This window comes from Zophobas morio, unplaced genomic scaffold (assembly GCF_036711695.1).
Source record: "Zophobas morio isolate AGI-343-1 ecotype UQ-CSIRO unplaced genomic scaffold, CSIRO_AGI_Zmor_V1 ptg000059l, whole genome shotgun sequence".
NCBI lineage: Eukaryota > Metazoa > Arthropoda > Insecta > Coleoptera > Tenebrionidae > Zophobas > Zophobas morio.
In genome coordinates this window covers 203,562-215,722 of record NW_026972164.1, presented here as the reverse complement: position 1 = coordinate 215,722, position 12,161 = coordinate 203,562, and the positions used below count along the sequence as shown (strand labels likewise).

Sequence of the window (12,161 nt, the reverse complement as noted above, 5' to 3'; positions counted from 1 at the left end):
CCTCACCACCCACAAGCGGAGTCTACTGTTTATTCAGGCAATAGATACAAGACCTTCTGGCTGAGCTTACGACTAAACGCACCTCTTATTATGAAAAACTATGCTTTTCACGGAGAACTTCAACTCAAAGACAACTTTATTTATGAAAGCTAACCGAACAGCAAATGACAAAATTGGTTTAATGTATTAACTTTAAATATGTTAGTTTGAACATTAACCATTTAGACACGAACTACTAATAATAATGGCAACAACAATTATAGAGTAATAAGTAAAACTTTTAGTGAGGAAACTTTTTATAAGCATAGTAAATCGGAACAAAGATTATGAAAAAAGGGCCATTATAAAGTATTTGTAGATAGAGACCTTAGCCTAAGCTTAACAGAGGGCTTACCCATAACAGTTTGTATACTAGCAACGTTTTACCCATATTCACGTGGTTAAACATATACAAAACCTTTAGCGCCATGCAAAAGAAAAAAAACTTGGTGCACGCACTGGTTTCTTATTTAGTAATAGCATATGCGATATTTGTTCTATTAGCCTCCTGAAACCTTTAGGAAGAGCAAAGTGCTTATCAACTAAAATAACCTTAGCTCACAAGGAAATCGTAAAAATAACAAGCTGCAGCAGCTACCAATACCTATAGTAAAATTAAGGGCTGTTGTCACCAAAACTTCTAATACACAATATATTATTAAAAACAATGATATTGGTAAACCTGTAATAATAATTACAAAAAAGATAATAATGTTAGTAACTGTGATAATTTTAAAAATACTAATAAAATTGCAATGTTAAAGAAGTATTTAATATTATTTAAAAATTTTAATGGTCTCCACAACAATAATACCTTAACCCCACTCTCTTCGAGAGTTCTGATGTTTTTCAGTAGTCTAAAAAAGCACTACCTGTTATCCAGCATAAACACAAATGTGACTTTACTTCGTAAAATTATTGAGAGCTAATGGCGCAAAGTTTTTCGATACAGAGACATGCGTTCAGGGGTTTTTAAACTGTTCCAGTTAATGGTAAACAAAAGCTGCAGCATAGCAGCATTATGCGTAAAAACGTGATTCAGCTTTATACTAATCCAGAAACAGAATAACAACCTTTAACTTAGTTATAGGTAGGATCTATTGCAATCTTAGCGCTACTACCGTCGAAGAGAACTTTCTACTGCAAGGTAGCATTTCCACGTGGTACAACAGAAATGAGAGATACAATTACGGTGAGCGCATCTAGTGAGGAGGGCGAAAAGTAATAACATTCAATAGTGACACTTTTGCTATAAATACGGACAAGTGTATGCCCCAGAAATGCTGCTCGCGCAGCTGCTAACAGTACCTGCGAAGGCCTAGAAGACTTGTCCAGATTGCAGAGCACCTTTTATAAAGCCCTCTTTACATTCACTGCGAGTAGGACGACTTCCTACGCCGCTCAGCTAGTGAACGCAATCACGGCAATAATCGTAGTACGCGTATGCTATCTGGGCTTAAAACTTGCCGGCACTAGCGTTTTCGCTTCATAATAAAATAGCACCTTACTATAATTGAAACTGTGCTTAAAGTCAAAATTTTCAGCTAAAGTCGCTGTAAACCTTTATAAACGCAATGCTGATATAAGACTGACAAGCCACACATGTTCCTCCATGAGTGGCATAGAAAGCAATACTATTGGCATCGATTCTAAATCTTTCGTACTAGTTTTAAACTAGTACTAAAATAGTATTTTCTTCTAATAATTTAGTTATCATTAAGTTTTGTATATAAAAGAGTACTGTTTAGTCAAACGGTAATATGCTCTCTTCTCACATATATTTGGTCTCCAGTATAGTACTGGTAAAGGATAGTAGTAGAATAGTGTTGTTTCCTACTATACATATATATATATATATGAGGTGGCCTCCTCTGCCGGTAGTGTTGTTTAGCACCACTCATTACTTCAGTCATTTTAGAATGTAAAAAAGTCAATATACCTTATTTATAGCTTTTGAGCGGCGTGCTTTATATATTACCCATCTCACCAATTTCGAGTTAGTTCCGATGCCGATGAATCCGCGAGATTCGAGGGAAAAGTAAGCACTTAAATCAAAGCGCAGGCAATGCAGCTAGTATATCAACAATAGATTCAGCGGACGGAAGACATTAAAACAATTACGTCTTATCACTTTAAAAGTAAAACTGTAACTAGAAAGCCACCTTGTAGAGTTTGAAGGGAAGGTAAAACTCTCGAGGGCGCTACTGTATGCTAAAGGTCTTATCAATTTTAAGAGGCAGATCTTACGATCGGGCGTCGAAACCACCTTAGGGCCCTCCAAGGTTAGTAGTAGTTGGGAGAGAAGGTTGGTGTTGAAAAATAAAAGAAAAAAATAATTCAAGCAATTTACTCTTATTTAGACCAAAACAACTCGTTAATTCCATTTATTTTTTCTTTCGGGCACATTAAATAAACATGAAAGTTTAGTCGTATGTATCTACGTTGTGGTTAAGAGAAAGTATCTTGAAAACATTACAAAGGGGAATCAGTTTTTCCTCGTTACCTTTGCAGGCGCCAGTCTATTTCGGTTGTGGAATTGCGCTCGTACGTGGTCAACTCTAAACAAACTTCTAACTTTTAGGATTATAAAGGGTCAATTTTTAAACTTTTACGATTGATGTGATAAAAGAAAAGTTCTCTTGCGCTTATACATCTTGTTTTGGTAGAGTAGTGAAGTTAATAAAATTAGCTAGTATTTCACCTTTCTGCAGAGTTTATTTTATTCAAGACTTCCTTATGTAAGTTTCGTAAGTTAACGCTATCGATGTCGAATTTAAGGTCATACCCATGCGTGTTTGTGGTGCCTTGTTTTTTCAAATATGACGGCAATAACGCCATAAAAGTTCACAACGGTTACACATTAGATATTACGATTTATAAATTCTCCAGTTGCCAAATAAATAACTTCTTAAATTTTTTTCTTTGGGCGAAAAAACAAACCAGACCATAATATTAACTCTTTAAACCAGATCAGTTATTGAACAATCTTAATGAAAGAATAAGGTGTAATGAGGACATAACTTAAGTTATAACTATACTAAAAGAACTCTAGCTCCCTCTGCACTTGTTTTTTTAGTTATTAAACAAAATCTCACAAAATATGAACAAGGTATAAGGCGAAAAATAGTTTCTCCGTCCAATTTTAGCATATGCCTCTCTACTAAGCCTTAGGGTGCTTCTCACCTTAGCTTATCAGGACTTTTTTCATAATAGAATCTGCTAAAAAAGTTTACTTACGCCCCTGGTTTATAAGCAATAGTAGACCTATAACATTTTTAAACCGCATATTAAAGTTTGTCAATGCTTTATAAGCTTAAAAATTAATATCATATATAAAAAAAGGCCTCTCTATATAAGTAATAATATAATGAAGCCTTTTAAAAAGGTAATATAGTACCAAAATTTCTGCAAGGAAATTTTTTTGAAAAAAGGGCTTCCAATTTGAAGTTCTTATTTTATCCATGTGCAATTTTATAAAGTTGGTGTGGAATAGCCTCATGCACGCCGAGCACAGAAACTGGACAGACACTGGGCTATAGACTGATAGACACTAATTTGGTGACATTGAACTATTCGCTGAAAACCTTTATGGAACTTAGCGAAAAATGCTTCTGTAATTAAATAGTAACCTTACGATTAAGGCTTTAGTTTCCTGCAATACCTTTAAATTTAACTATCAATCCGTCCTAAAACAATGAAGCGAAACTACTTTTTAAACTTTAATACCACTCAACCATAAAGTTAGACGCTGTTAAAATAACAGTTAGCAACGTTCCATTATTGTATTGTTATTAATGAACTTTCTCAACTAAATAAGAGTGTATACTAAAAGCATCCCCATTCCAATAAGCTGACTAGTAATAATAAGGTATATAAATGGTTTTCTTTATGCTCTTTATGTTGTCTTCCTTGACTATGCTTTCCTAATAAAGCTAATTTTTTTTTTGCCACAGGCTGATAACACAATAAATAGTAGTAACGTATTTTACAGCAGTAAGCCCTCCTTTGCTTATTAACAACAGGTGGAGCACTCTATACAGACCAACAATATTGCCTTCGGTCAATGTATTTATCAAATATAAGCACCGTTAAACTAGTAATATAAAGTCCAGCAACAATATTATCACCCTATTTTATAAATTAAAAGTGCGCGTAAAGCAATAGACGAAACTTAAAAACCACAAAATATTTTTCTTTACTACATTAAAAAAATAACACACACTCATAATCTTCTTCCCCGTCTTCCTCCTTTTCTCCGAGTGGAGTCTGTAGGAATGGGGGTAACATCTTCTATACGACCAATTTTCATCCCGGCACGAGCGAGAGCGCGAAGAGCAGACTGTGCGCCTTAAGTTTATGATAATAAAAGATAAAAATATATTTTCTAATAAGTCAAATCAGTCAAAAAATAAAAGGTAAAAGCAAAAGAGAGATGCAAAACTAGCATTAAAATAATATAAAACGCCAAAACATTACCTGGACCAGGAGTCTTTGTTCGATTGCCACCTGTGGCTCGTAGTTTTATATGTAATGCAGTTATGTTCAACTCTTGACAACGTTTTGCGACGTCTTGAGCAGCCATCATGGCTGCATAAGGAGAAGATTCATCTCTATCGGCCTTGACCTAGCATCCGTTACTTAATTCAAAATAAAAATTTGCGAGGCCAATTAAATTACCTTCATACCACCTGTCACTCGACATATAGTTTCTCGACCCGACAAATCAGTGACATGAACAAACGTATCGTTAAAAGAGGCGTATATATGGGCTACTCCAAAGACCAGTTCCCCTTCGAAAGTTTGCGGCCCGAGTGATACGTTTTCTTCAATTTTTTTCTCCTTTCGTTTAGACATAATTTCTTAACTTATAATACAATACTAAAATATATTAAAAAATGTTAAGATATGATATAAAAAAACAAGCAATTAAAACTATATAAAATTCATACGATTACTTTTTACTAAGGACGGAACACAGCCCCTCAAAAGCCCAGGAACGCCTTCCCAGCTTAATTTTTTTAATTTTTTGGTGAGAATTGTGTTTAACACGTGATAAATAGTCAAAACTAAAGCAGCGCCATGCAGCTTCGCCCTCGGTGACTTACAGTGAGGGTTTCCGAAAAGTGCTTCACAACTAAATCTAACACTTCGCGCTCTCCGGCGCGCTCCGTACCTCAACATACGAAAATTGGTACAGAACTTCGAAAGTGGTATGTATGGGCTTAAGTTATTAGGATGAAATATTGTTTATAATTTATGTATGAAAATGAACTGTTTTTTAACTTTTAGTTATTATTATTGTTCGATTTATATATTTAACAAAATTTATTTTCGGGTTTCATCCATAAGGTTTTGCTTTTGTAGAGTGATCTTTATTGTCTTTCTCTTTAAACTATTGAACTCGACTATATTGGCCATTAAGATTAATTGTTTCTTTGCTTTTAGACTCGTACAAGTTAAAAGGGAATTATAGTTTCACTCTTAAAGCTGCAAAATTTGGCGGATAAGGGGGTGGGGAAGAAGATGCTTTTCTAATTCTTGTGCTCGTGGAGGGAAGTTTGTATGTTTATTACATGTTATAAAGAGTTAGTTTTATAAAACAAAAGTTAAAGGTTGTGATCGCGGTATGACTGACGACAGTTTGGTGGTATATAGGAGAAGAGAGCGGGTAGGGCTATTATAAGGAGCGAAATATCTCCGCACAGTTTTTTATGTCACTAAGGCGAGGGGATCTACTTAAAGTACACTCGTTTTATGTTAATTTTCTTTACCTGAGTAAGTGAATTTTATCTCTTATAATACGTCCTTTCTTGGGCGTAGTTAGTATTTTTAGAAAGGCAAGGCATCGCTTCTACTGTCAACTAAGTTATTGAGCGTATTCGCAGAGAATATGCTAATACTTAAGTATCGTAGTAAATCTATTTAAATGATTTTGAAGATCGGTCAATATACACTTAAGTATACTTAAATATTAAAATACTTAAGTTAAGGCTGTTTACTGTTTTTAAAAATTGAGGTGTGATCTGTCCCTTAAGATTTATTAATTATATGGTGTTGGCGCTATGCTTTTATAGTCGGACTATAGAAACTCAAAATAATCATATAATTGCGCTAACCCTCGAACGGAGTAGAACGTAACATAGTTAGGCGCACGAGGATGAAGATTTTAGTCGAAGTGATCGGCTAAAGAACCATTGAGGTAAAATGATAGTCTTAGATAAAAGAGCTGAGTGCAAAATAACAATCTTAAAGATCGATACTATAAAAAAATACTTTTAACAGATTAAAAAAAAATAACAGCAGCTTAAAATCTTATTTTAACCACAACGACTTAAGTGGGGAAAGCCGCCGGCATATTCTTACGGTTACGCCATGCAATATCAATTTTATTATGTGCTTTTATATAATAGCACTTTCTATAGTAGTTTGTACCCATCTACTTTAATGGAAACACTATAAAATATGATTTAAGAATGGTTTACAAAAATTTGAAATTTAGTTTTTACATCCTAGTTGTAATTTAAAAAGTGCTAAAGGTATATTTAAGTTTTAGCCAAAAGTAAAGTTTATAGTTATTTAGTCATTAACTTTTGTAATATATATTGTCATTTTAAAAGTACTGTACTTAAAATAAATCTAATATGCCTCATTCTTACATAAATAGTGAGTGGGGTTAGTTTTAAGTAAAACATGTTGGGCTATTGTAACCCTTATAAGCTAATAAACAAATATAAGTTTCGCCTATTGAAATTAAGTTCTTGCTGGTATAAAACATTTTTTTTAGAGTGGAAGTGGTCTTTAGCAAGCGTTCCTCTCCCCTTCCTGTGCATGATAAATTGTGCGGGACAGACCGATCCCTCTACGTGGTGAATCTGTTACAACTAATTTTGCTATAATTAAATTACAATTGCCATCTTTTAAGGCAAGCCTTATACAAAATTTCGAGAAGTGCATTAATAACTAAGTAGTACTAGGCTACTCTTTAATAAGTTGGAAGCTTGAATTTGATAAAGTCGGTCTAAAATAGAATCCATTGTAGGCTTAATTACAAAAAATAAAGCCGATCTTAGGCTTTGAATTGTAATCAAGAACTGCTGTGCACAAGACCGAAAAATTTAGAACTAGTACCACTTTCCTCGAAGCTAAACCACTACTATTAACTAACTTTAGTAGAATATAGAAAAGTAAAGTCAATAAATTTATATAAAATCAGCATTTCATTCGTACTTAAAGAAAAAATTTCGAAAAAATTGCAGCCATACGGCTAGCGCAGTCACGATAAGGCTCAATAACAGTATAAACTTATGACAGTCTGTAAGCAAATAGTTATTTAAGAGCTGAAGACTCACCAAAGCACGATACCAAGAGAGCAGTGCAGGAGCTTCGTTTTACATACAGCAGAATCTCCGCCACCACTAAACACCTTTGGACATTTCATTAGGCAAAGACCGCCTAGAAAAAGACAAGAGAAACCGTCGTGGAGTCTTCGTTCCAAGCAAGAGAGGAAACAAACCACGAGTGTGCTTTGGACTTAGCAACTTTCTTTTAAAAAATTATGTATATACTACAGAATAATAAAGGGATATCAAAGAAAAGGCACTTTAAGATTTTTATTATCTATGATGAGAACTTCTCCTTCTGTAGTGCCGAGAGCCATGTAATTTCCGCAGGGACTGAAAAAGCATTAAAAAGACCAACTAGAAAGAGTATAAAAACGGACCTCAAGCATAACTTAATAGGTAGCTCTGAGCCCAGGCATCTCTAGGGGACGAGATTGAAAGGACCAGAAACAAAAACGACTACGGCAAGAACGACGGACAAACTTGAAAGAGCATACGATATCCAGCGGCGTCATAAACAAGGACAAAAAAGCCCGTTCTGAAGTTCGAAGCCACGGCGTACAGTAGCGCTCCGTAGTAGCTTCCAGCAATAACATTAGAAGTGAAACCAGGTATGTACAAAAAGCACACCTGCAGCTCAATATCGAAAACTTTTCGTTTTTATTATAAAAAGTTAGCACAAGTGGTTCGCAGCTTTCGGCGGGTTTCAGTTTCGCAACACGCAGAGAACCATCTTTACAGGTGCAAGCAACCGCTGCACCCCCACGTTGAATCGACATGTCGTTAATCTCAAACTGAAAGTCGTATTTCTGTTTAAGAGAAAAAGTGAACATCGTTGACCTTAAAAATATAATATAAAGAGTAATTAATCACTTTGCACAAAACGAAGTCAGGGTACTTCCAAATTTTTAAATAACCATCTGTACCTCTGTCAAGCAAAGAAGTCAGTACAAAAAGTAAATGAAACAGTTAACTAAGTTTACCCTGTAAAAAGAAAATCCCCTCCCAGGTCAAACTTAATCACCTGTTAAATGATAAAAAGGGAATTTTTTAAAAAAAAAACTAGATTAAAATTAAAAAAATTTAGACCTTTTGATAGTTATGGTTATCATTAACCGTTTTAAACACCTTTCCAGTTTCCTCCAAAGATGGAAGCTTGTAGACTTTAGAAAAAGCATCCAGACCACAAATAACTAATTCTCTCTATGTGTAATGGTTGTAATAACAATTGGTGGTAAACTCAACATGAAACGACATTACCAATTAAACAAAAAAAACTTGACTAGAAAAAAATAAATCTCATAGTTAACAAAAAAGTCAAAACGTATTAAACAAACACTGGGGTGCAAACACAGATTCATCACTGCCTTATCTCCAACACATATATCCTTTAAAGGATCCTTAGCGGAAGGATCTAAATTCAAGAGGGCCTGAATTTCATTTTTAATTCAAAGATAAGAAATATACTTATTGAGATAATAAACCATAAAGCAACAAAACTATAATATGAACTGATTACCAATTTATTAGGTACTCCAGTGGGGCCGCTACCGCCTCCACCACCCAATAATAGCTGTTCTTTCTGATTATTAATATAATATTCCAGAGAGTATATGGGAAAATCCGTTTTGCAAATTACAGAAACCTTCACTTTCATTTTACACAAATGTTTCTCAATAAATAATAAAAAATCTCTAAAAAAAAAATCCTATGTAATATTATTTAAAATTGTGCCTAATAAAATTCTTACTCTCCCCGGTAAAAAAGGCAATACACCCGTAATGTATTTGGTTTAACTTTGCATATTAGTACAAAAAGGTTACAGACCCCCACGAAACAGTGCCTTGAGCTGACCAATCCACCGCTTAACAGGAGTGTCCAAGCCTTAGGCTTCTGAGAAAACCAATTTAGTTTTTAAAAATAAGTAGCTTTATAATTTGTTAACGGTTTATTAACTCTCCTCTATAAATAATTGTAGCTTTGATAACATAGATTAAGCGGCCTAACCGGAGGTAATGCTAATCTTCTTTCAAGAAGCTACTGGTTTTCAACCTTTGTTCACATCTTTCTTTGTGCTAATTGCTACAAAAGGGTAAGTCCAATTGTGTCACCCCTCTCTAGCATACTCCAAATTTTTACTTCACTTCAGGGTCCCCGTTTTGAATCTTGAACTTGTATTCGTTTAAATCTCTTTCAGGCCTATGCTTTGGAGCTGAATTACTTGAATTTTACTATTATTTGTTTTTACAAAGCTTATTTAATTAATTATGAGCTCTTGTTCTGTTTTCATAACTAATCGTTCCGAAATGCTACACTTCGTCCTTTTTTTATGACTTTCATTTTCATATAATTACCCTCTCTTATCCAGCTCTTACCATCCTTATAATACTTAAACATCTTTAGCTCCACACAATTTAATAAGTTAAGACATTCAGTTGTGTTTACACATGACCCACCTTTTTAACATAAGGAATAGTGGTACATACACATTTAATAAATTGTGCATTGGTATAATTTAATAACTATCTAATTAGCGACACACTTTTTATCTCTAGCTATCATCAGTCATGATGTTTGCCATTATAGTTTGGAGAGGGAAGTTATTTGTTCCAGTAATTTTGGTTTAACGTTGGTGCACAACCATTTAAATGTGTTTAAACCACTACTCATGAAGTCTGCAATAAATAACTGCGAGGATAAAGGCCCAATAATATTATTGATAGGGATTTGGGTAATTCAACTCATAGAATTTATCTTAATATCTAATTGACTTGTATTAAGGTGTAAGGCCTTAGTAACAAAGACAATCTCACTCGCCCCACTAGCCTTCCATCAGCGGCTGGCAAAGTCGTGGACGCTGTCTACTACACATGCTAGAAGAATATGTAGAAACACTCAAAACGCTTTCAGAGTTCCAATTTGATACCGAGGAGACCACTCGACGACACAGCAACTTTTGCGCTTTGTTGCGTGGACAACTTAGAATTTCAATTCCAAGAAATCCACGAGCGTCCTTTTCTCGATATTGAAAAGACTTCCGAACGCATCTTTCGAGTGAGAGTTGGGGCTCTGTCGGCATACTGTCGACTGACAGCTCGTGTACTGCAAGGTTCTCTGCTCTCGACCTTACTCTTCGCGCTATACATGCGAGATATCCCACTCCCTGTGAACCCTCACACCGCGTTGCACACTATGTCGCTGCCACTGCACGTTACTCGCCCTCAAAGAGCCCCTCATTACGGCAACGCCTGCAGCGTTATTTGGAAACATTTGCCAACTGGTGTCGGCAGTGAGGAGTAAACATTAATGGAACGAAGAGCAAACCAATCCTCATCTCAAGAAGATGCATCACCCTACTCCGCCTCTATCCTCGAAGGTGTAAAAGCCCCATCGCTCTCAAGCCATACAGTTGGGCATCATCATCGATAAGAGACTAACCTTGGAGGTAACACGTAGAGTTCGTTACGACTAAGGTCAAAACAGCAATTCACACACTCTACCCTTTGCTGAGTGCTAAAAGCGCAATGTCTCTGCGCAATAAACTGCGTTTTTATAAAGTATTCAAGTGTCCTATTATGGCCTGCGCGCCGTGGCTTGGACATATGGTAAACCGACGACGATCGCACCCCTCCAAACGCAGCAAAACAAGCTGCTGCGGATGACCGGCGCATCTTATTTCGTGAGGACGATACGTTACATACCAACCTGGGTCTATCGATAGACACTAGTTTCTTTTAAACGTGTGTTAGTAGACATCCAAACCACCAGTATTCCCAAGAACTTACATACTACAAACCCTGGAAATGCTCACACTTTCGAAGTCTTCCAACGAAATGCCTATGCATTTTTACGACAGGCTAGCCAGGCACACTAACCGCCTGCGGTTGAGCAAACTTATTTACGAGTCATGGGACAGGGCACGTTATCAACCCCCACGTGATGCGCGCAAGCGCTAGTTTTTGGTTGTTTATGCCAGGACAGTAATGACAGCTTATCGATTGAAAGCTATTGTAATATGTCTGCGGTCACTCCTGATTGAGAGCTTGATTGTTCGAATTATTTTGACTCGATCTAAAAAGGTAAGGAACATTCAATTTGAAAGTCATTTTCTGTTGTTTGTGCCTTTGCTGTTAATTTACTTAGTTCTCTATTAGTGACGTCCCTGAACAGATTATCTGTTCTTTCATGATCACGGTAAGTTAAGGTAGTTTAGTTTAACAATTTTCACCAAAAGTAACTCTTCCCTGAGAAATGTAGAAATTTCCTAAGCTATAGGGTAGCGGAAAATTAGCGAGTTCAGACTAACAAGGTTCTGCATTGAAAAAAAAAAAATAAATTGTTTCATTAAAGCAAACGTTTATACATAGGATCCAAGCCCAACACAATACACAAGGGAATCGATTGTTTTAATTGTGTTTTTTCTTCTTGTTTCCTTTGTTTATTTATTTGTTTTTCACTTCATTCTTTATTATTACAAACACCTCCATAATATTAAATCGAATATTTTTAAGGCTAAGCCATCCATCATATAGAATATGACGATATTTTTCTGTTCGTAAGTCATTTAGCATACTTAGATAAAAGGCGAGAGTAAACAAAAAAAAGTTATTAACAAAGGAATTCAAATCAAGTGACGAATTTTTTTTTAATAAAAGGAATTAGCAGAAAGGGGTCTTGACCAGTTTTTTTTCTTTTCTCGCGGACCCTTTCATCCTTTTCTCTTTATCTTTGTTACTGGCTAAAAAATATATATTATTAACTACGCACCCCTTCCCTACGACG

General features: G+C 35.4%; 2 protein-coding genes across 2 annotated transcripts; both read right to left on the bottom strand.

Annotated features, from left to right (window-relative positions):
- Positions 1 to 4,210: 4,210 nt before the first annotated feature.
- On the bottom strand, positions 4,211 to 5,050 carry LOC135143453 (small ribosomal subunit protein uS11-like). Its single transcript, XM_064075312.1, has 4 exons — positions 4,995 to 5,050; positions 4,717 to 4,917; positions 4,516 to 4,663; positions 4,211 to 4,386 (listed from the first exon to the last, which is right to left on the bottom strand). Exons 2-4 carry the CDS (start codon positions 4,891 to 4,893, stop codon positions 4,262 to 4,264), a joined length of 450 nt encoding a protein of 149 aa, XP_063931382.1. The 5' UTR covers positions 4,894 to 4,917; positions 4,995 to 5,050; the 3' UTR covers positions 4,211 to 4,261.
- Positions 5,051 to 7,256: 2,206 nt separating this feature from the next.
- LOC135143460 (uncharacterized) lies at positions 7,257 to 9,239 on the bottom strand. Its single transcript, XM_064075321.1, has 13 exons — positions 9,130 to 9,239; positions 8,899 to 9,073; positions 8,717 to 8,809; positions 8,469 to 8,582; positions 8,363 to 8,403; positions 8,253 to 8,307; positions 8,010 to 8,188; positions 7,863 to 7,959; positions 7,760 to 7,800; positions 7,640 to 7,712; positions 7,513 to 7,581; positions 7,402 to 7,462; positions 7,257 to 7,351 (listed from the first exon to the last, which is right to left on the bottom strand). Exons 2-13 carry the CDS (start codon positions 9,034 to 9,036, stop codon positions 7,257 to 7,259), a joined length of 1,056 nt encoding a protein of 351 aa, XP_063931391.1. The 5' UTR covers positions 9,037 to 9,073; positions 9,130 to 9,239.
- Positions 9,240 to 12,161: the final 2,922 nt, after the last annotated feature.